This window comes from Cherax quadricarinatus, chromosome 53 (assembly GCF_038502225.1).
Source record: "Cherax quadricarinatus isolate ZL_2023a chromosome 53, ASM3850222v1, whole genome shotgun sequence".
NCBI lineage: Eukaryota > Metazoa > Arthropoda > Malacostraca > Decapoda > Parastacidae > Cherax > Cherax quadricarinatus.
The window spans coordinates 19,065,287-19,091,095 of NC_091344.1; the positions used below are offsets into that span (position 1 = coordinate 19,065,287).

The 25,809-nt window shown below is 40.0% G+C and overlaps 1 protein-coding gene across 2 annotated transcripts in view; it reads left to right on the forward strand.

The window, feature by feature from the left end:
* LOC128692339 (serine-rich adhesin for platelets) overlaps positions 1-17,922 on the forward strand; it is a 176,296-nt gene extending 158,374 nt beyond the window's left edge. For both annotated transcript variants that reach the window (XM_053781458.2, XM_070096370.1), the window contains exons 3-5: positions 2,351-2,546; positions 11,061-11,193; positions 13,290-17,922. In XM_053781458.2, coding sequence (XP_053637433.2) covers positions 2,351-2,546; positions 11,061-11,193; positions 13,290-14,619 — 1,659 coding nt within the window. In that variant the 3' untranslated portion in view covers positions 14,620-17,922. The remainder of the gene's footprint in view (positions 1-2,350; positions 2,547-11,060; positions 11,194-13,289) is intronic.
* Positions 17,923-25,809: the final 7,887 nt, after the last annotated feature.

The following is a 25,809-nucleotide window of genomic DNA, read 5'->3' on the forward strand; positions in this document are numbered from 1 at the left end:
ACAACTAGAGTCCTGCAGCAAATGGCTGGTAGACAACAAACTATCACTACACTTCGGGAAAACGGAAGCTATACTCTTTGGCACGAAGCATAAATTTAAAAGGATAAATAATTTTTGTCCAGTGTAATGGGGAACCTATTATTACAGTAAATTCCGTGAAATATCTGGGAATTCCTTTTGACCCAAGCATGTCAGGAGAATTAATAAGAAACATTAAAGTAGAGAAAGTGAATGCCAGATTAAAGTTCTTCTACAGACAGGCACAGTGTCTACAAACGAAGGCTCACAGGACCCTGTGGAGCTCTCATGCAATAGTACTCTGCCTTAACAAAAAAAATGAAAGATAAGCTACAAATCACCCAGATCAAAATGGTGAGACACATTCTGGACCTGGGTCCAAGAGAACATGTAGGCCAGGAATTACAACAACTGGATATACTGAATATTGAAGACAGAGTAAAACAACTAAAGCTAAATACGTTTATAAAATTGCTCACAACTAGTGTCCCCAATATCTTACTGTCAATTTTGTTAAGTCCGGGAACCAGTGCAATTATAGAACTAGGGGAAGGGAGAATAACTACTGTACCTAGAATCAGTGGTCAGGCTTCAAACACTTTTTTCTGTACCGCAATAAAAGAGTTGAATAAACTGCCTGCACATGTCAGTCTGTCATAGCATCATGATCCAGTTGAAGAAGAGAGCCAAAATGTACCTTATGAATAAGGCTACAGAAAGGGAGGACAGTAAGTTTACAACCCGATCCTGTCTTTGATGTCAATGAATTTTATCTCCATCCCCTAGTATATCTACTTTTATTGTAACTGTTTTTACATATACAAATAATAATTACAAGGACCCAATGGAAATAACTCACTGTGTCTGACTCTTTTGGGTTCTCCTGGGTAATCTACACATAGCTGCTATGTATGATTTCTCTGTAACTGTATTTGTGTATACCTGAATAAGCTTACTTACAACTGTAAATGTTCAAATAACTATTTCCCAGATAATCGCAGATAAACTTCTTTTTTTGTCTTCAAATGGCTATATTTTTTCTTTTAACCCTCCATTTGTGCCCCAAATATATCAAATTCAAAATTGTTATCCGGTGAAATTTGAAATTTCTGACAACTTACAAAACTCATAAAAACAAACTTTAAACAAAACATTCCTTGAATTATGCAGTATTTTTTAACAAAAAAAAGCATATACTTTTACAAATGGTGTTTTGGTTTCACTAACTCGAGAGAAGAGTTAAACAGCATAAATGTGCAGTAACTTCTACCCAAGACGCCATTGTTTTGTTCACTCGTTTAATAGATACTAATTATTCTTTGCACTAATCTGAGAACTAATGTTTGTTACTTTGCATCATTATTTTTTTTGTAAGAAGAATGGAGTCTGGATTCTAATTATTTTTAATTTGTTTGTTACTTAAAGTGATAAACCTCTAAAAAAAATTTGGATTGACTAAAAGAACTGTTTGCTAAATATTACCGAGCTACTGCCAAAAATACGTAGTCCATAGCTTTATTGAAATACTGAGCCTGGCTGTCTTAAAGCTAAGCGTGGGTCAGGGTGTTGCTTTTCAACTCCAAGTTGTCGTTTTAAGCTTGAGAACATCTCATGCTGTCGTCTTCAGCTTTTCAACGCAAGTTCACTGTGCAGGGTAAACGGTAGTGTAACTATACATACATATATTATGTATGTATGTATGTATATATATATATATATATATATATATATATATATATATATATATATATATATATATATATATATATATATATATATATATATATAAACTAGAAATTTCGCTATTTTTTATTGTAGTTATTTGGTTATTTTCATACTGTGATATCTGTTTACAATGATCTTATTGCAGGAGTTGCACAAAATAATACGAACGCTTTGCTCTTATATTTTTTTTTATTTTCAATTTGGAGTTGCTTCTCCGTTTGCAGCTAAAACAGCACCAGTTTGTTGAGGAATTGATTCAGATAGCATTTGAACAGTATCCAGGGGAATTTTGAGTAATTCCTCGAGCAAAACCTGTTCTAACTCTTCCAAAGACGACGGTGGAGGAAATCGGTTCCTGCCTTTCTGTTCGAGTTGATTCCACAGATGCTCCATAATATTTAATATGATTAGGCTATTGTAAGGGGACAATCCAGGTGTCCCACTTCACTTTCATATTCTTTATGCCAGTTTTGAACAACTCTAGTGGTATGAATTGGTGCATTATCGTGTTGGAAGATAGCACAAAAAGGGACCTGTAACACATTTACATTGATTGTTCAGTTATTCGACAGTTCGGAAACTCGATGTATATCTCTATGTTCTGTAGCAATCGGCGGGACACTACCTGAGACGGTCGAGCCTTCCACTCTTGGGGAGGTGGACGAGGGCGTGGCTGTGGGCGTGTATGATAGCGTGGGCTTGCCTGGGAGTGAGTGCGGAGCTGCGGAACTACCCAGAAGCAGAGGAGGACAACCACTTCATCTTCCGAACTGACGGAACCTACTCTTTCTCCTATGATACTGGTGAGTAGGCGAGAGTGTGTTGGTGAGTAGGTGAACATGTGCTGGTGAATAGTCTAACATTTGTCTGTTGGTGACGACCCATGAAGGAGAAATCGAAATCAGTAAAATCTATTAGGTATGACATATTAGGTATAATCAATTAGGTATAACATTAGGTATAATCAATTAGGTATAGCATATTAGGTGAGGGAAACTTGAATGATAAGACCTGTTAGCATGCTATAAGAAATATGTCAAAGGGGTACTTATCCTCGTTAACAGCTCAGATTTTCCAGTAGCCTCTCCCTGGAAATCGAATTGGGTTTAGTTCACCAACAGTGGCTGTTGAATAATGTAATGATGAACTGTTGAGTATTCACTTTCTCTAAAGTGTTTTCCAGTATATCAGAATAACTGGAGTATAGAGAGATAATCATGCATGTGATTGGGTGTTGGTTCTTATATCATGGCCTAGTAAGAGTAGACCTATTCACCTTGTGTCGACCTACGTACTACAGTACATATCAGCCTGATGCAAGTGAAAATATGATCTACCTTGCTCATATAACGAGAGCCTGTGGCGTAGATTGCACCGCTTAGGCCGATATCGGTGTCTTGAACGAGGTGTCTTGAAACCACTCGATGTTTTATCGACGTTGAATGATAGTCACTCGGAAATGTTTGTGACACTAGCGCTCTTAATCACTCGTTCAAGCCGTCTTCACACCATCGTCACTTCACTATTCTCGTTTGTGAGTTCACCTTGAGTTAGCGATACGGAAATGCGTAACAGTAGTTGATTTACACTCGTGATTAGCTTTACTGCGGAATTTCGTTCACTCACATGAGGACTAGATTAATTTCTAGTGTTCCTGGAGATTGTCAATAATCAATAGTCTATGAACGGGGACTTCACTGTTGTCTTTGTTCTTCAGCGGGAGGGACTACGCACATTACGGTGCCCTTCGTGACGCATTCACGCCTTGGATGTTTATCGCAATCTTAGGGCCAAGCACCGCCGGTCTCCGCAACGGAAAAAATTGTTGATTGCCTTATAGACATTCATTGCCAGCTTTGCAACAGGACCCAGCCTAGTATTACTGTTTCTTGGTATAATCTGTTATGTATCCCCGAAATGAAATCTTAAAGTGGCTGACAGATTTTCTTTTCTTTTTCTTTCCTCCAGCTGATCTGCTTTTGTTCCACTCATAACCCGAAAAGGCTTCATACGATAGCCTTGAATCTTTCACCGCTGGTGCATGGTAACTAGAGCAAAATTCTAGGAACAATCGGCAGGTGCGGGCGTCCAATGAGCAAAGTTGCTGAACTCATTTCGTGCATCGTGGGATCTCTTTAGTAACTTCCTAAGCCCTTCGCTTCTTGTCTTCGCTTCTTCAAGTCTGTTCTGTAAGACCTTTGTAAAATGATTGTGACTGCTGGAGTTCATTACCTTTGTAAATTTAATTCTTTGTAAATTGTGAGTTCATTGACGCTTGCTCAGAAATTAAATTATGTTCAAGACTACCGCCCACTGTAGGGGCATATCTGCTATTTTTGTGTAAAATAATGTGTGACATTCAGAGTCCTTTACGTCTCGTGAAATATATTTGAGTCTACCTCTCCTTGACATCTTCAATGGCTGATGCATCTTATGGCCAGGATAGTACCCATATAGTTTACTTTATGTGGAGGCAAATTTGTCTAGGTATAAATTATAAAGAAAATGGAATCGCTGGAATCCTTGCAATAACTGAAGAATAACTCTTCTAATCAGCTTCAAATTTTTAGCCCTGGTGTGATGTCCAGAAAGCAAGGTTCACTATTTATTACGCTACATATACTATCACAATATGACATTTTATTTAATAATGACTTAGTTTTGTTCAGTGAATCAAAAATGCTTCGTAGTAGCGGCTTCAAACTATTAACACTAAGGAATGGAAATATATTACTTTACTGGAATTTTTGAAAACCTGAATTATTGTATTCAGAATAATTACTGGGAAATGCATTCTCTGATAGGCTTCAAACTTTTAGTGCTAACGGGCTATACAAGAAAGCCTGACTTACTTTGAGCTATGTCAATTTTAAATTAACGGTGGATGTGTGATGCATGACACACCACTACACTGGTGTGAAGTGCACTTCTCTCTTATATACGTACTGCGTTTACTAATGGAGTAGGTCATAGCAGCAGCAACACGGCTCCACGCAACACCGCCTTCTAGAGGCACTAGGTGGAGTTTCACTATCAATAGACTTTCCCCTGGAAGTGTGCCCTGCAAGACGCGTCCTGGGAGGGACTAAACACGGTTACTCTGCAGGACGCGTCTTGGGAGGGGCTATACACAGTTACTCTGCAGGACGCGTCCTGGGGAAGGGGGCTATACACAGCTACCCTGCAGGACGCGTCCTGGGAGAGGCTAAACACACTCTACAGGACGCGTCCTGGGAGGGGCTATACACAGCTACCCTGCAGGACGCGTCCTGGGAGGGGCTATACACAGCTACCCTGCAGGACGCGTCCTGGGAGGTACTTAACAGTTACTCTGCAGGACGCGTCCTGGGAGGGACTAAACACAGTTACTCTGCAGGACGCCTCCTGCAGAGTAACTAGCCAGTTTTTGCACTACCATTATTTCTTCGCTTACACTCCACTGTGCCCCCGTTTTCCACTACCACTACTACCTTTTTACTGCCACCTTTATCACTGTTGCACTTTTGCTACTACTACTACTACTGCTACTACCACCACCACTACTACTACCACTAGCTACTACCGTTTGTGTTCTTGAGCAATGCTCAGCGTTTGTTTCTGGACGTTTCCTGCTTACAGAAAACTACTCTGTTCGTCATTTAAGGTTCGGAAATGAAAAACTCTTAGACAGTATACTCACCCACAAATAAGAACATTCTAAAAACTTCCTACGTCTAGCAACTTGGTGTATAGACAAGCCCAAGCAACGTTCTGATCTGGTGTGTGAATGAGTTGGGCAGTGAGCAATGTGTTTAGTCTTACTTGAGTGTTAGTTGTGAGTCCCAGACATCACCCAATCCCTCTCCCCTGGCCTCCCACTCCCCCTCTTCACAATACTGATGCACAGTCATGTCCATGACTAGCACATAGACGTAGATGATGGTCACTTTGTACAGTCAGGTTAAAACCAGTAAATGGACGTTTGTCAACATAGCGCAGCATAGTTCATGGAAAGCTGCGGGTTTACAGTCCTTGACAGTGTACAGTGTACCTGTACATCACTAAATGCTGCCTCTTTCACTCACCTGGACTCTCCCTCCATTCTCTCAACACTTGCCTTCAACACAGACATGAATCACATTAACAGATGAATTTCTGCCGGAAAGTCGTCCGCTTACAAACCTGCACACACACACACACACACACACACACACACACACACACACACACACACACACACACACACACACACACACACACACGACACGAGAGAGAGGGGTTGGTAGATTGCATTTTCTTGGTCTGCAAGAAGACCTTCAACACACTTCCTCATAAGTGATTATTGCAAAAGCTAGAGGATCAGGCACACATAACAAGAAGGGTACTGCAGTGGATCAGAGAATACCTGCCAGGATGTATTGGTATATTTGAACGACATGACGGAAAGGATAGACTCAGAAGTGTCCCTGTTTGCAGATGATGTGAAGTTAATGAGGAGAATTAAATCAGATGAGGATCAGGCTGGACTACAAAGGGATCTGAACAGACTGCAAGCCTGATCCACCAACTGGCTCCTTGAATTTAACCCCACCAAATGTAAAGTCATGAAGATCGAGGAAGGGCAAAGAAGACCACCGGCAGAGCATAGTCTAGGTGGCCAAAGACACCAAACCTCACTCAAGAAAAAAGATCTTGGGGTGAGTATAATACCGAGCACATCTCCTGAGGCGCACATCAACCAGAAAACTGCTGCAGCATATGGGCGCCTGGCAAACCTGAGAATAGCGTTCCGATACCTCAGTAAGGAATCGTTCAAGACTCTGTACACCGTGTACGTTAGGCGCATATTACAGTATGTAGCATGAGTTTGGAGCCCACATCTGGTCAAGCACGTAAAGAAATTAGAGAAAGTATAAAGGTTTGCAACAAGACTAGTTCCAGAGCTAAGGAAATTGTCCTGCGAAGAAAGGTTAAGGGAAATCGGCCTGACGACAATGGAGGACAGGAGGGTCAGGGGAGACATGATAACGACATATAAAATACTGCGAGGAATTGACGAAATGGACAGAGACAGGAAGTTTCAGAGATGGGACACAGAAACAAGAGGTCACAATTGAAAGTTGAAGACTCAGATGAGTCAAAGGGATGTTAGGAAGTATTTCTTCAGTCATAGAGTTGTCATCAAGTGGAATAATCTGGAAAGTGACGTGGTGGAGGCAGGAACCATACATAGTTTTAAGACGAGGTTTGATAAAGCACATGGAGCAGGGTTAAGGAGGACCTAGTAGCGATCAGTGAAGATGCGGGGCCAGGAGCTATGACTTGACCCCTGCAACCACAAAAAGGTGAGTACACACAGCCAGTACTAAGAAATTAACTGCCATTTAAGATTGGGGATTCTCCACTAATTATTATAATTGTGGGGGAGCGCTAAACCCGTAGGATTATACAGCGCATGTGGGGGGGATGGAAGGTATCCAGGCTCAATTCAGGGAACTGGAGCACAGATCCAATTCCCTAGATCAAGAGCCCCTCACCAGCATCAAGGAACCTCCCTTGAGGGGATTCTTCATTAAGATTACATCAACACAATCTTATGTCACAAATTTGCCAGACAACTTACTTGACTGACATGCTAGGACCAGGAAACATGATACTCGAACACGGAAATACAGAGATGGAAAAAACTGAAAGCATGATATACTGAAATGTAGATGGGATAACATACAAGGGTGGTGAATAGAAGAAGCAAATATCAAAGGCATCGCCAGACATACATTCCACAGAGAAAAAACTCACAATGATAACTGATGTGGTTTCCCATCTGGATATCAGATCATGAGGAGCAACGCAAAACTACTGATCATAAAAATAATCTTTTACTTTTACAAGCATTTCGGGCAAATTAGGTCAGTTTTGTCCCCAGGATGCTACCCACACCAGTCGAGTAAGACCCAAGTAGCTATTTTACTGCTAGGTGAACAGGAACAGCAGGTTCCTTAAGGAAACTCGTCCTAATGTTTCCACCTATACTGGGGATCGAACCACGGACCTCGGTGTGTGAGCTTAGTGTGCTAGCTATGGGACACCTGTAATCAGATCATTGGAAAATTTAACAAGGAAATAGTATAGGAGAATTTGAAGTCTCATGGGGACTAGAAACCGGGAGGGCAAAAATGATGGAGGTAATAATGGAAAACTATCTGACAACATGTCAGGATAACAACCAGAGAGAGGAGAGAGAGAATGAGCTAGCAAGGCTAGACCAAGTATTCACCCTAAGCAAATCTGACATAGGTGAAATAGAAAATGAGAGTCCCCTCAGATCTCTGCAGAAAATATTTTGACCAAAAGGTAGGAAGAAACGAGACTTCAAAAGGGAAGTCCTCCCAGATATAAGGGAAACTCTAAATGAGGGAAAGGGAACTGGAAGGAAAGACGAGAAATAAAATGATGGTGCATTTAACTGAAAAGCAGCCGGAGGTAGAGCAGAAATATTTACACAAGAGAAGAATAATCAGTGGAAAGAATGAAGTGAACTTATGGTTCACCCTGAGGCGCCAAGAAAAAAAAAACAGTTGAAAGTGCCATAGTTAGAAAAATAGAGAAATGAACAGAAGAAAACAAAATTAGCAGAGGAACCAGAGATGAATTTGTTTCCTTAGGAAACAAAGGAAAGACTGCAATGAAGTCCTTTATTTCTATAACATTTAATCCAACATTGAACTTTTTCAGGCACTTGAAAAGTTATATCTTTGTTACCAAGTATCAGGAGGTCCCCAGTGAGATGTAAACATGACGTACAAAATACTCCAGGGAAACAAACCAATGGACGGGTGAGCCAGTTGGCTTACGTACTGACCTGGACTTTTACGACTCACTTTCTGCGAGTTCAAGCCCCACCCGTACCGTGGTTTGTTAGCAATCGTGTCCTTGCGATTTCGTGAGTCACTCAAGGGATTAAACTGAGGGAATAGTGCCATATTGTTAGAGATGCGATGAGAGAGAAAGACAGGGAAAAATAAATAGCCAAGGAAGCAGATGGGCGTTAGGAACTACTTTTTCAGTCTTGGGGTAATGAGGAAGTGGAATGCATTTGATGTAAAGATAGTGTAGACTAACATAATACACAGTTCCAAGAGTAGGTATGATCAGGCCCTAGAGAGCTTAAAATCAGTATATTCAGTCAATATAAGTTAAGCTGCAAGGGCTGTGACTCGACCCCAACAATCGGGTGAGAACTAAACAAGCCCAAGTACACACAAAACAGGTCAAGACCCTGTACATGTCGAGAATATTATTAACTTCTCACAACATGAGCAAAACCTGTTTCATGTCAAGATTGTCATAATCACTGGGAAGCGTTAAAACCGTGGGGGTCATGCATCGCTTGGGAAACGAAGGAAAATTAAGTTTAAGAAAGGGGAGGGTAGCTCCATTTTCCTGGATCAAGAGCCAGAATCAAGGCACCGATCCCTCCATTCTCTTGGAGGGTCAAACAGCAACAAGAAATCACAGCAGGAAAGACAGTTTCTTAATAAAATGTTTACTTGTTACGATGATGTAAACATGTTTAACCAATTATAATGTGTTCTGGTGTGCACAGACACGTACACTCCATCAAGTGTTCCTCGCCATGCGAACATGTTAGGCAACACCTATCATCATTTATATATGATTTTAAATGGAACAAAATAATGATGATTTAATGAAGATAACGTTTGGGAAGGCTTGTAAATAAGACGAGGTAGGTAACAGCTCTGAGCTTGTAAATAAGACGAGGTAGGTAACAGCTCTGAGCTTGTAAATAAGACGAGGTAGGTAACAGCTCTGAGCTTGTAAATAAGACGAGGTAGGTAACAGCTCTGAGCTTGTAAATAAGACGAGGTAGGTAACAGCTCTGAGCTTGTAAATAAGACGAGGTAAGTAACAGCTCTGAGCTTGTAAATAAGACGAGGTAGGTAACAGCTCTGAGCTTGTAAATAAGACGAGGTAGGTAACAGCTCTGAGCTTGTAAATAAGACGAGGTAGGTAACAGCTCTGAGCTTGTAAATAAGACGAGGTAGGTAACAGCTCTGAGCTTGTAAATAAGACGAGGTAGGTAACAGCTCTGTGCTTGTAAATAAGACTAGGTAAGTAACAGCTCTGAGCTTGTAAATAAGACGAGGTAGGTAACAGCTCTGAGCTTGTAAATAAGACGAGGTAGGTAACAGCTCTGTGCTTGTAAATAAGACGAGGTAGGTAACAGCTCTGAGCTTGTAATAAGACTAGGTAAGTAACAGCTCTGAGCTTGTAAATAAGACGAGGTAGGTAACAGCTCTGAGCTTGTAATAAGACTAGGTAAGTAACAGCTCTGAGCTTGTAAATAAGACGAGGTAGGTAACAGCTCTGAGCTTGTAAATAAGACGAGGTAGGTAACAGCTCTGAGCTTGTAAATAATGGTAAGAACTCCAAACTTCACCTTGTAAAAACCACCGAGTCTAAAAAAAAAAAAAAGTAAGCTCTTGTAAACACAACTGATGACCAAACACCGCTGCCTTGGTACAAGACGTTATCCTTGTTTCCAGGTTTAGTTCATTGGTTTTAAGAGAATTATGACGCTATTAATGTTATTAAATGTTATTTAAATCTGTCTTGTGTTTTATTCCATGTAAACAAACAAGATAATGTTTTGTAAAGATGTTTCGTGTCAAGGCTAAAATAGAGTCAGTAAAAAGCTACATATAATGTGATGTGTCAGTGTTCGTAATGTCTTCTGTAATTATGACTAGACTCTTAAAAAATTATGTTGATAATTAAAAATGTAGTGTCTGCTTCCTTGCTAATGAGTGGGAGAATTATGCTTTTAATCTATGACATGTTGAAGAATGAGACACTTGTGCAATATTTGGGAATCTAAATTTATTGAGGAAACGTTTCGCCAGCCATTGGCTTCTTCAGTCCAGTACAGAGAATAAAGGAAGACGAGTTGTAGTATGAGGTAATCAGTCCCTCAGCCTAGAATCGATGTGTTCAGTCTGTCAATTTTGAGAAATGTACATTTCTCAAGACTGATTGATCTGTATTGGACTGACGAAGTCACTGGCTGGCAAAACGTTTCCTTAATGAGGATTCCCAAATGTTGCACTAGTGTCTCATACTTCAACTTTTCGGTTTTCACACCCATTTTTATCACATCTAAGGTTTCAGTAATTAATTTTAAAACAGAAAAGTTGTGTGTTGTCAAAAAGTTTGAAAAAAAACCTGGTTCTGATGACGTGGTGATATAGATCCATAATAATTGCAACAATCACGATCGTATTTATGCGGATTAATCCACCCCTTTCACTCTACTGCAGGTTCGGGAAAACACCAGAGCTTCAGGATCGAGGAGAGGGACTCTCAAGGCCACGTCTCTGGTCGCTTTGGGTATGTGGACCCCGACGGTGTGCTGAGGATAACGCAGTATCGGGCAGACAGTAAAGGTTACAGGTAAGAGTTCGCTGGTGGGAAGATGGTTGTTCTGCTCGTCAGGAGAGAGGGAAACATTGTGTTTTCCAGAAGTGTTTTTTTTTTCGTATGATTTTGATCATTTGATAAAAGGCCATCAGCTGGCTTACCAGGAAGGAGGATTTTGATCTAAATTCAGCAGGAGTGGAATGCACTGTCCGTAGATTGATGGCGTGGGAAGCACACTTATTGATTATTGTTATTAAAATCACTATTGTAATATTATTCATGGTATACAATACTGTCAAGGTGATGAATAAAACACGTGCAACAATTGGGTATTTTTTATTGCCGAAAAGTTTCGCCTGAGCCATCTTCAGTCATGTACAAGAGAATTTAATACCAGAAATAGTAGAAGTATTTTTGAGTTGAATAGTCCCTCAGCCTTATTAAGAGGTTAATAGTCCCTCAGTACTAGAACACAGGCACGTGCTCAGACCTTACCTAAGAGAAGAAGTGCTCGTACATGTTGTAATGAACATTAAGAAGTCAGGCAGTAAGGTGGATTGTGGTATGCCTCTTAATATGTGCAGCAGCATACACGGATGAGAGAGAGAGATGGGAAGGGAGGGTGGGGGGAGGGAAGGACAGGAGTGTGAGAATTCGTGTGCCCAATCATACCTATTCTAAAAACGGTGTATGGATTTTGACTACCATTTCTCATGTCCAAGTCGTTCCACTTCCTGATCATTCTGAGGTTGGAGAAATATTTCCATTCATCCGGTGAATTACCTGTACCCTCATGTTCCTGTTTTCCGCCACTCAGCATGTCCCTGTCCACCCTATCAGTTCCTTTCAGCTGTGTGTACATTATCACGTCTTAGCTAGTCCTTATGTTCTTTAGACATAAGGTTTTGCTCCTTTGGTCTCTTCTCATACCTAAAACCCCTAAGCTGTGGGACTAGTCTATTGGCAAACCTCTGCATTGTTTGTAGTTTCTTGTGACGCTTGATTAGGTATGAGTTCCATACCAAGATGGGTCTGGCATATATCATGCATTGTGTCATGAATGACTCCTTGCTGCAGAGGTTATTCCTCGATGTGCGGTTCAATGTACTCAGCACGAGGTTCTTCTTGTTAGAGGTTTGTATTCTTTGCACCTTTTGCTTGTGCGACAGTTAACTGTTTCTTAATATTCCGTTTAGTATGGTTTTAAAAGTTGATTATGATTTTGACTTAAAATTTTTCACCGAATCCTCTAAACAGATTTGTAAGTGAAATAATATGGGGTTATTGGTAATGGCTCTGGCATTCACTATTGTTGGTCGCAGTCTTTGTTTCAAGGGCAGGAGAAGTCGAAATGAAATTCTTTTGGCACCAATGAATTCCTTGACTGTTGAAAGCCAAGGTTCGATATGAAAAATCATTGTTCTACACCTAATAATAAGGAAGCTGGATCCACCTTCCTGATTTTCAGAATCAGCAGAGGTCATCTTGGAAATGATCCAGTTTTAAGCCTCTTCCAGTGGCCAGATTTTGGTACACTATTTTCTTTTGTTCACTCCACCCAGTAGGGCCGAAAACTATTGGCACAGCTTTTGTAAGTTTTTTTTTTTTTTTTTTTTTGGGGGGGGGGGGAGGTGGTATAATGGCTAGTTGACTTGTGACTCAGTTTTTATGCAAGTGTAATTTTCTCTCACCAAAATTTTTATTGAAATACGATTCCCAATTAGTTCTTCATTGCACTGTTTTCTTAGCCTGGCTGAATTATTCTTACATGTCATAACAACACGGATATTTTCCCTAACTAATTCATTCATTCGTATTACCTAGTGCTACATACATAACTGTACTTTTATTGTAACTCTGAAAACAAATATTTTCCACAAATATTATGCTTATGGGGAAGCAATAAATCGGTAGGGCTTATACGGCTTGATCCAAGGAGAGGGGTACCTCCTATCGCCTGGATCAAGAGCCCTTTACCAGTACCAAGGCGCTGCAAGGCAATGTATTTCTTGAGTAATTTTTTTAGTCACACGTATGTGTTATATTTCAGCATTTAATGTTAGTTGTTTAATTTTTTTTATTCATGGGAGAAAATATTCCAAATTATTAATATACATTACTTTCCACAGGGCCAATATGGAAGTCTTCCATCTTGTAAGTGTGTCTCCTAGCTCTCCGCTGATAGTAGGACCTCTTCCGCAGCGTATCTCACAACCTGAAACTTTACCTGACTTAGGAGCTCCACCTCGGCACACCACCAGTGGACCTATAGAACCTTCTCCCTTCATCCCACCTCAGAGGCCAGTCCTAATCATTGGTCCATTACCGAAACCTCTCCAGCCTCCGAGGAGCCACCTGGACCAGACACCACCGGACCTAAACGAAGACTCATTACTAGGAACGACTCCGGAAAATCTCGTGTTTCTTCCTCCACCAGAACTTTCACGAGGTCCAAGACTACATGACTCCTCACAAATTCCATCGCCAGAAATCTTGGATGAGAAACTCTTAAATGCTGTTCTACAAAGCACATTTGAAGAGTTAGAGGCGGAAGTGCAGAATACTTCAATTATAAATACTACTTTTGAAAACAATCATGATACTTTTCAAGAAACAGATTTGCAAGTTGAGTCAGACGCAGATCAGCGGAACATTGCTAATTTGAATACTACTTTCAAAAGCACTAATAAAACTTTGCAGGATTCATATTCAAAAACGGAGTATGAGGAAGATGAACGCAATAATTTTCTCCTTAATACTACCTTCGAACATTCTAACATCAATTTCTCTGACACAACGTCCCAAACACACACACTGCAGTCTACATTAGAAAATGGCTTTCGTGATTTACTTCAAGATTCGCTTCAAAATTCAGAACAAACTACTATACAAACGACCATGCCAAATAAAGTTGAGGAAGCCGAAGACTCTACCTTAACAGGTCTTGCTGTTCCTTTTATCTCGGACGGAGACATGACAATAAACGTAGCAAATCATAATGAAAATAATTCAACTTTTAGCACTTCCTTGCAGTCTGTTTCTGATATGTCGGACATGTTTGTACAAGTGGTTCCCGAACAGTTCATTAAAAACTTTACTGAAAAAAGACAAAATGACTTTCATACTGAATTTTCTAATGTTACTAGTGAAAGCACAACACAAATCCCACTAGTTATGAGGACAATAACAAGTGAGACCACAACACAAATCCCACTAATTACTATGATAATTAATACATCAACTATTTCTCAGAGCACAACTTCAACAACTGGTGCGTCTTCACTAGGTCTGGGTACCTCCTTGGCTGATGACGGGAGCACTACAACTCAGTTCACTACTGTAGTTGACAACTTTCCTCCTGCACCCTCGCTCACTTATCTTCCTGTGAGTGACAGTAGTCACGACATTCCCGTTGATGTTTTCTCTCAGCTACCATCAACATTTACCCCATTTGCTTAAGATCTAACATTTATCTATGCATCTGAAATCCACGTTTTTCTCAGCATGATGACAAGCATCAAAATACAGAATCGTTTTGTTTATAATTTGTATAAAAACTAAATATGTATAGAAACATCTATTTTTTAACTGTGTATCATATTATGCCTTAAATGGGGAAGAACTAAGGGGCTATAAACAAAGTTTAGCTTGAATAATGCTAAGAAATTTAGAGTGTCCTGTGAAAAATCAGGATTCAGATTGACTTTAAAAAGAAAATTCTGTGATAGAACAATTAAGCTCCTCTGGAAATTTGAGTTATGAACAGCAGCAGTACAAATTGTGCAAGACATCCTCATACAGAAGATAATAAGTTCCTTGGTTCTACTCCCACACGTGTATAGAAGGACTAATAGTGTCCTTATCCTAGCTAGTCAGTCCCCAGAGATAGTGAAAATACTGTCCTTAAATTATAGTTAAACTAACTGATGAAGCCTTTGATTATAAGGCCATTTACATTGGGGATAGAAGCATACAAAGTTAGGGCTACAGTAGTAATCTGACTATAGCTATTCAAATTAACTTATATAATTGTATGTGCTGAATGCAGTAATCATATATTTTAGTTAAAATCACAAAAAAAGAACTTGCTAATCCTTTTGCTGTTTAAAAGGCATTAGAAGAATTAAGAATCATTAAAAATGAACCTGGTTATAAATACTCTTCCCTTAAGGACTGAGGGCATCTGAATTCATCTTTACACGAGACATGTTAAGCATTGTTTTGTTAGTTTTCACTTTCTCTCTATACAGTTCCTAAAGGGGCATCGATTTCTTAGTTCAATGATCGATCCATGCAACTTTTAAGACAGTGTCAAAGCATAGATCACAGTGCATAGATCTGTATTGTAACAATGTTCTTGTCAACTGTAAACAGTGTATTGTCTTAGAATACAATCAAGAAAATGTAAACCATGTCATATATTCTTATGGACTAGTCATGCAAAGGTTTGAATTCTAATATAATTTGTGATACCACTGGTAGGATCAGGCTACTGGTTAATCCACTCTTTATTATGGTTTGTTATTATACGATCTATGATGCTATTTTTTTTTACTGCTTCCAATTTTATATTATAAAATTAAGTATATATATTGACCATATCTATTTCCGATTTTTTTTTTTTTTTTTTTTTTACAAATACGTATGGGTGTTGTAAGAAGCATACTGCATTTGAAATACAAAAGACAGTAAATGGTATCTGAATAAATGGGAATTATGAGAACGGAAGGGAACTTCTTCCTCCAGCGGCTGAAACACTTTACTTCATGTTGATACTCAGGCTACTAATGTTTCTGAAATACATAAAGTTACTTTGTCATGTTGCAACATGTTACCATAACTCCAGTTTGAGTTGCAATTAGGGAACCAATGTGCACTAGTGAAAATATGGATCAGTGTCTTCCAATAACATTTAAGCTTCTGTAAACAATAATAATAATAGTAATAATAATAATAATAATAGCAACAATAATTAAGTTAAAAATTTATATCTTTTCACATTGTGTAGTTATTTGGTATATTAAAGTAAAATAATTAAGAGAAGTGTGTTTTGATAGACTTGTAAGCGTTCCTGACCTAATTTTAGCAGTTAATGGAAAAATATAAGGCACTATGGGCTTGAACACTGAAACACAGTGAACACGGTGTCCCGTGGCCTGGTAGACAACGTTCTCACCTCAGACCGTGGTTCAATTCCCGGCCGGGTGGAAACACGGGGTGTATTTCCTTACACCTGCTGTCCCCGTTCACCTAGTAAGCAAGTATGTGCCTGGGTGTTAGTCGACTGAAGTGGGTCTCATCCCTAATGGAAATAAGAGACAGTCCTGGATGACGCACTGACTTTCTTGGGTTATCCTGGGTGGCTAACCTCCAGGGTTAAACATCCCAACAAAATCTTATCTCTTATCGAACTCACTGAAGTTGGTGTCCTGAATATTCCATCTATATGCCGAGAAAACTGTCCATGAGAGAAGTTAATGTAGATCTTAGTTGAATTATCTGATGGTTTAGCACTAAAACAAGAGACATCACTTGTTCCCTGGTTTTAGTAACAAAGACAGAAACAAGAGAAACATGACGGTATCTGGTAATTATCCAGCTTGTTAAAGAAAACTGGAAATATTACAAAATGTTAAAACGAGTCACAGGTTTGTGGATTATGTGCAGAAATTCCCAGGGTAGCCACAGTTAAACCCTCTTAGTGCAGTGCTGAATCACCCTTACTGGCTTAGCGCTCTTCATGAATACATTATTGTATTACTATTGCTATTATTTTTATAATTATTAGTAGTATTACTATTATCGTAAGTAGTAGTAATAGTAATAGTAGTGGTGGCAGTAGTAATAGTAGTAGTAATAGTAGCAGTAGTAGTAATAGTAGTGGTGGCAGTAGTAGTAATAGTAATAGCAGTAGTAGTAATAGTAGTAGTAGTAGTAATAGTGGTGGCAGTAGTAGTATTAGTAATAGCAGTAGTAGTAATAGTAGTAGTAGTAGTAATAGTGGTGGCAGTAGTAGTAATAGCAGTAGTAGTAATAGTAGTAGTAGTAGTAGTAATAGTGGTGGCAGTAGTAGTAATAGCAGTAGTAGTAATAGTAGTAGTAGTAATAGTGGTGGCAGTAGTAGTAATAGTAATAGCAGTAGTAGTAATAGTAGTAGTAGTAGTAATAGTGGTGGCAGTAGTAGTATTAGTAATAGCAGTAGTAGTAATAGCAGTAGTAGTAATAGTGGTGGTAGTAGTAGTAATAGTAGTAATAGTAGCAGTAGTAGTAATAGTGGTGGCAGTAGTAGTAATAGTAGTAATAGCAGTAGTAGTAATAGCAGTAGTAGCAGTAGTAGTAATAGCAGTAGTAGTAATAGTAGCAGTAGTAGTAATAGCAGTAGTAGTAATAGTAATAGCAGTAGTAATGGTAATAGTATTATAATAGTATTATTATTTATTATTATTATTATTATTATTATTATTCAGCAATTAAAGAGAGCTAAAGTATAATACCATAATTACATATATTTACAGGTTCATTTGAAAGTTGAACAAATACTAAAGAAAATGTTCTTTAAATTTAAGTTTAAATGTTACTGAATGGAAGTAAGAACAATTGTGCTTTGAAAATTCTTCACTAAAATATTCTTTATTAAAGAGAAGAGGTGAACTTCGCAGTGTTTTTCGGTCCTGTGAAATAAGTGTAAAAGTTTGTATTTCTAAACTAAAAAAGTATTTTACAACCGCAGTTGCAAGTGGAATTATTAAAATATATTAAAAACCTAGTCACTTTATGCCCTTTTCTAAATATTAAACTAAATATAATTTAAAATATGGATTTCTGGTTTATTTTTCACGAATACAAATGTGTATTTTATTTTCAGTTTCTTAGAATCAAAGGAGTTACATTGTTAACTAATTATTATTATTGAAAAAAAATCACCATACCGGGACTGGAATAATGAACAAATACATAAAACACTCGTACCTTAGTTAACATCATGTTGAGGTCCGTCCTGGACCAATGTTCAACCACAGCTGGACCAGAAAAAAGCGGACAAGACAATGGTGTGAAATAGTAGTAGTAATAATAATAGTAGTAGTAGTGGTGCTGCTGCTGCTGCTGCTGGTGGTGATAGTAGTAGTGGTGGTGGTGGTAGTAGTAGTAGTAGTAGTAGTAATAATAGTAGTGGTGGTGGTGCTGGTGCTGCTGCTGCTGCTGGTAGTAGTGGTGGTGGTGGTAGTAGTAATAATAGTAGTGGTGGTGGTGCTGGTGGTAGTAGTAATAGTAGTGGTGGTGGTGCTGGTGGTAGTAATAGAAGTAGTAGTCGTGGTGGTGGTGTTGGTGCTGGTGGTAGTAGTAGTAGTAATAGTAGTAGTAACAGTAGTAGTAATAGTAGTAGTAGTAGTAGTAGTAATAGTAGTAGGAGCTGTTGGTAGCAGTACTACAGAAGTGTTAGTAGTAGTAATGAGGAAGTAGCAGTAGTATTGATAATGGCAAAACAAGTGGTAGAAGTAATGGCAGAGACAGTAACTGCATTGAAATAATTAGTAATAGCGGTATTGCAAAATAACAGAGAAGCACTATAGGAGGGATACTGGCCCATGGGTAAAAGGCAACCACCTCTTTCCTTACCTCCACAGAACAAAAAAAAAAGCCCACGAGACAAGTCCCTTTCCACCCACTCAACAAAATCTCCGTGGGCCCTTGGGACAAAATTCACAAAAGCAAAAGACAGAAAAAGTATAGATAATATAGAAGACAACTGAAGAGGAAGAACAGGCTGCGGCAGAGGTTAAGTCAAGTCACGGGTGTTCAGGTAAGATTTCGTTCGGATTTTTAACCCCGGAGGGTTAGCCACCCAGAATAACCCAAGAAAGTCAGTGCGTCATCGAGGACTGTAACTTATTTCCATTGGGGTCCTCAATCTTGTCCCCCAGGATGCGACCCACACCAGTCGACTAACACCCAGGTACCTATTTGCTGCTAGGTGAACAGGACAACAGGTGTAAGGAAACGTGTCGAAATGTTTCCACCCGCCGGGAATCGAACCCGGGCTCTCCGAGTGTGAAGCGGGAGCTTAACTGGTATTCTCCTAAAACTATCTACGCTTCTAGCCTTCAAAAAATGCTATTTTGTCGATGCAGCTCATATACACAATTTTCCTAACGGCTATGTTTCCAAAGATGCTTGCCTTACCAAGGTGTTTTCTCTTGGTCAACTTTTTCAAGTGAGAATTGTTTGATCTGAGAGGGACATGGCCTCCCAGTGGCTACATTCTCACTACTACTACTCTGCACCTCTCCTTCCGATAGTATTTAAATCTCGACACTGTCGCTTGATCTTCAGTTTGTTCCAGACTTTGGAACAGAACTTCTCCAGGCTGAGGGACTGACAACCTCAAATCTACGACTTCAAGGGTGATGGACTGATTACATCGTCTTCGCATCTCTACTGCTCCTGCTTACTTTCTGTGCTCGACTGAAGAAGCCTACTGTGTAGGCGAAACGTTTCGGAATAAAGTTGCCTATATGTCTTATCTACCAGGAGGAATGAGGGGGATAATTTTCTCAGGGAATGGTAGCGTGAGTGACACCCACTGGCACCTCTCTCAGAATGCGAGAAGCACGGGTGAATGCCACCAACCCACATGCCCCCCACCCACAATCCACCTCATATGGGGTCAGGTGGGTTAGGCCTCCAAGTTTGCAGATAGCAGGAGATAGGAAAACTAGGAGCTGGCTATTAAATCTCCTAGTTTTCCTACCTCCTGTTATCTGCAAACTTAAGAGGCCTAGCTCACCTGACCCCATATGGAGTGGGGTGTGGATGGCACGTGGGTGGGTACCATTCGGCCGTCCCTTTCGCATTCTGAGAGAGGCACTAATGGTTGTCACTCACGCTACCATAATCAAAGAAAACTTCCCCTAATTCCTCCTGGTGCTACATTTGCAACATTGCATAGCTCCTGATGACATTGAGAAGTGTGAAAGTGCTTGATATATATATATATATATATATATATATATATATATATATATATATATATATATATATATATATATAATATATATATATATATATATATATATATATATATATATATATATATATATATATAATATATATATATATATATATATATATATATATATATATATATATATATATATATATATATATATATATATATATATATATATATATATATATAAGGTATCACAAGCTACAGCTCTGTGTCCGACGTGTCTTCAAAATACTTGGCCTGTGGAACAAAGAATCGGAGGCTTCCCGAAGTACTGAGGATATTCATCCAAGTCCCCGCAATAAGACAATACCTTTCATTTCTCTTAGTATAATTGGCCAGTGATATTCTGAGGAATATGGGTTATTTGAACTGTGGGTTATTAGCGGGCAAACGCCCACAGATCTGGTAAGATTGCGGGCATCTCCTCTTAAGTCCTGGATGTGTCTTGGCTTCCATTGTAACAGATATATCAGATCATTCCCAAGGCTAACTTCTCTAGATATTGGTAATACTATCCTCCCTGGTAGGATATTTAAACGGAAACGTTTTAATGTTCCCCCTGATCAGTATGATGACTTTGTTGCACATGTGACTGATATAATTCCTATGAGCGTTCATGTGTTGAGACTTAACAGTGACCTTGTGAGCAGTATTCAGAACTATTTAGAGCCGCCACTGAAACCTCCCAGCTAACTTCCATAATAATCATACTTCATATAAAAACCATACCTATTACAATGATCCTAAACCTCGAACACTGAAACGTACTGTTCGCAGACTAGGCCTAGCCTATAGAAAACATCGTACCCCTGAAATGCTGAGGTTCTTCTAAACTGTTCTTGCTGCTGCGCTGCCAGAGAGCGTATGACAGAGCTGCGGCAAACAGACTTGGAACAATTTGTCAATGGTCTCAATGCTCACACCCCACTTAGCCGGGCATGGACGGACAAGCAGAATTAAGGGTAACAGAACTGATCAGATCGCTTACTCCAATCTCTTACATAGGGCGAATGACTTAGTCAGTGCTTGAGCTGCCACATCTAGCTATGACAATCTTCCCAGTGTCACACAGGCGAAATTAATGGACAAACATGATGCAAGGGAGAGACTTGTTTGTTTTGCGCTCAGCAAGGAAAGTGATTAACATTCCTTTCACTAACTTTGAACTTGATGCAGCACTAACAAAGGGCAGCTCCACGTCGCCTGGAGAGGATGGTATTACTTACAACATACTCAGATTGCTGTGTCGAGTACCAGGTAATCCTTTACTTGAATTATATAACATGAGCAATGTAACTGGGGAGCTCCCTAAATCATGGACCAACACCCTCATTCCCATTCCGAAGCCCGATCAACAAAACTCATTTCGCCCAATATCCCTTACTAGCTGCTTGTGTAAAACATTCGAAAGGATGATTCTTAATCGTCTCATGCACAGAATTAAGCAATTTTGGTCTCCATGGCTGCAAGGTTTCATGCATGGAAAGAGCGTGCATCATTGCATAACCACCTTTCTCACTCTGCACACTGGCAACTCATACTTAAAACTGCTTTTTATGTAGCCAGCCGACATGTAATCGTTAGTGAACTTGCCAGAATGGATGTTGGAGGATATCTTCTCCGCTGGATTAAAGGCTACCTGTCAATAGAAAGTCGTCTGTGTTGTTCCAGGTACATAGAAATGTAACTAAAGATTTTGAATTAGGAACCCCACAGGGAGGTGTGCTCAGTCCCACTGTTCAATGTTCTAATTAAGGCTTTACTTAATGCCGTGCTTAACCAGCTTCATCATTATATGGTCAGTTTTGCTGATATGATTCACACTACCGGATTCTTCAACACCCGAAACATCCATAATCATGTACTAGCCTCGTGTCAGGACCTGGGGTTGATACTCTACTGATGAAAGAAAGATACTCAACAGGTGTCCTCCTCGACAGAGGCACAGTTCACCAGATCCAGTTGCATAATGGGTCTTCTAGAATATGTAACCAGATACAGGTATCTAGGCTTTCAGGTCCCACTACTTAGACCTGTTGTAACGAGACTTTGTCGCCAATACAAAGAAAGGCTGAGAGCACTTAGAGTTGTGGCAGGTTTTCATCCAAGGTATGGTGCTAATGCTAAAATTGTGAAAATGATTATGCTGCACCACTACTTGCACTCGTGTCTGACTGGAAGCTTGAAGGGTTGGAAAAACTGCAAAACGAAGCAATGAGGATCAATCTAGGATGCCCTCGTACTGCCAAAATTTTAAATATGCGGAAAGAATTTAATATTCCAAGCATTAGAGATCGTGTTACTGAAAGAAATATCCTTATTGGGGTCAATATGCTTAGGTTGGCCCATTCAAACCCCTGCACAGAAGCCCTCCAAACTTTCCTCAGCACTGGTGAACATCCTTCCAGATGGATCGAAAAAACTGGAACCGACCTCCGCATGAACCAGTTACATGATCTATGTCAAGTAAGGCAACAGCGGCACTTCCCCGCTCCATGGGATATTACCCCATTCCAAACTGCCATTCCTCCATTTCACCCCCCAAATTCTTCTTAAATCACAACGAAAGCTTCGCCTTGGAACCAAACATGATGCCTTAAGCTGTATTGATAACTTAGTCACACAGAACACTCTTTCATAAATTATTTACGTTGATGGTTCCGTACACCAATTCACTGGTGCAGCTGGTAGTGCTGCTGTTGTCATACAGAGTGATGGCTTTCATAAAGAAATTGGAGCACACATCAATAACTGGGCCTCTACCCTTCAAACAGAACTGTTTGCCATACTCCTTGCACTCAGATGCGTCCATGTATCTAAGGTTGACATTTTAATTTTAACTGATTCTCTGCCATCCATAAATGCTCTCAACTCATTAATTATAAACTGTGTCATGCTTGTGTCCGAAGCCAGACACAGGTATGGTAGGACTGTGGATAGTGGAGTCAGTGTGCATATGCTGTGGATTCCATCTCGCATTGGTCTTCAGATGCATGATAGAAATGATGAATTGGCTAAGTTATATTCACTCAAAGAGGGAGCAGATTACAATCTTGAGTTGTCAGTTAGCAGTTTGAGAACAATATTACGAATTATTATAATAAAAAAAGAAGCGCTAAACCACAAGGGCCATACAGCGCTGCACAATATTACGAAAAGAACTTCAACTGAATTTTATCGACTTACGACTTAGGGAGATTGACACAAGTCAGTCCATCTATCATCATTCCATCATACAGGAGGAGTCACATGTCTATGGTGCATCCAACAAGATAAGCAGACTCTTGGATGTCACTACTGCCCGGCTCCGACTGGGTTATATCTTTGGCAGATTAAATCACCACCACCAGATTTAGACCAAACGAGATATAAACGTTGCCAGATGAACTATTGTCACGCCCTGCGTCATTATGTACTGGAGTGCAATAAAATTAATGAATTCAGAAACAATTCACTCAGAAATGTTCAAGAAATAGCAAAGTATTTCATCCACAGTGGTATATTACAAACCATTCTGGAAAAATACCCTGACTGCTCATTGTAAATAAAGCATTACCACGTTGTGTGTGTGTGTGTGTGTGTGTGTGTGTGTGTGTGTGTGTGTGTGTGTGTTCCAATTAATATTTGTACTTATAACTCATTACAATTGTGACCGGGTGTGGACGTGTGAATGGCTCATTACTTTATAATTTGTTCATGATTATAACCATGTCTAGAAGTGTAGGATGATTCATTACCTTTGTAACTTGTCATGATTGTGACCAGATCTACCTGGAGTTCATTTATTAAAACATTGGGGTCCAGTATTAGTCTAGAAACTAGTGTCTCACTTACTGCATATATATTGCTTAGGGAATACCCATTGAATTCAGGCACCTTTAAGGTGCAGGCAGGGATGCTAATACCAACTGAATACTTGCTGGAATAAGTCCTTCACTGCACGTGGCGTCTTCAAGAGAGAAACCTGAGGTATCTAGGTTTGCTTAGGTAGAATCAGGGGATTTCAAGTAGCATATTCTCCACCTCCAAGTCAGTCCTTTGTGCATGTAGTAATGAATTTCTTGTAAGGTCAATTTACATATGGAAATGTGTCCTAAAAGCCACTTGTGAGATTGAGACGACTAATCTCAGGGTGTTTGTGTCATCAGTACTTGCTAGGGTGAGCATCTCAGAGGGAGGCAGTCCATACACAATTTCCACAACAGATTAATATTTGATTTGAGCATCTCTAGCATCCATGTGTGTTTACAAGTGTGGGCATAGATTCGATCAAAGTTCTGCATAATTCCTCGATTCTGGCAGAATTAAATCAAACCTTAATAAGGCGTTCTATTAGATGCAATTTGGTCGTGTTGTGTGGAAAATTATTCGGTCCTAAAAAGTTCCACAGGGCAGATACGTCGTACGAAGATCCCAACATGTCACGGATGGAACGACTGAGCTGGGGGGCCCTTAAACCCACCCAAAACACACACACACACACACCCGGGCTGGCGAAGGTTGTTGGAAGGTACATGTTAATTGATAGATTTACCCTTCAAGGAAGAAGTAGGTAGTTTATACTGTTATTGAACTAATATTAGGACTATTGAGGCAACTGTATATAATAATAATGTAGACCTAAGACCTTAACATAGGTAGTAATAGGCCAGTAATATAGGCAGACCCTAGGTTATGTTAGCTAGGGAGAACTGGCAGCCCAAATTTGAATGCCAAGGCACGGGGTTTTGAGACTGCAGTGCTTTCTTCTTTGTCGAAACTCCGAACGAGGCACACCGCCGGGAACATCAGGGTGGCGCCTCACGTGTCTACACATACTAGGCCCTGGGGAAATCTGGTGAAGGCACCTTGAAGTACCGTAGATGACCTCCTCCGTCAGGCCCATACAGTAAGACAAGACCTCCCTTTCTTTCTCAGTATTCTGGCCAGTTTCTGGGGGAAATTGCGAGTGAATTGAACTGTGGGTCTTTGTGCAGTCAGATGGCCAATGATTGGTACGTGCCGGCATCTCCCCGTTGTTAAGTTTAGAAGCTAGTGTCACTTCCTGCATAGTTGTGCTAGGGGATACACACCCCCTTGGAAACAGGAATTTCTGAGGTGCAGGCAGGTCACTAATACCGACTGAATATTGCAGGAATTAAGGCTCCTGGTTGCACATGAGTCGCCTACCCTGGCAAGCTCTGTTGACACCGAGCTCTGAGGTCGGTACCTCAGCCTCACAAGTGGCTTCAAGGACAGATTTTCATAAATGACTGATGTTGCAAGAAATCTCGACTGCATGCACGTTTAAAGGACTAACTTACTTGGTGATGAAGAAGCTATTCTGGTCTTCAACCTCCCTAAGCTTAGCCCCTTGGACTTCCCCTCAGAAACCACATGCAACCGGGAGCCTTAATTCCTGCAATATTCAATCGTTATTAGTGACCTGCCTGCACCTCGGAAATTCCTGCATCCAAGAGGGTGTGTATCCCCTAGTATAACTATGCAGAAACGGATGCTAGCTTCTAGGTAGACAAGAGACAAAGTACGTACTGGGCATGCACTGCCAGCTGCACAAAGGCCTACAGCTCAACTCACTCGCAACTTTCCCCAGATGCTAGCCAGAATCCTAAGATGAAGTGGAGGTCTTGTCTTACTGT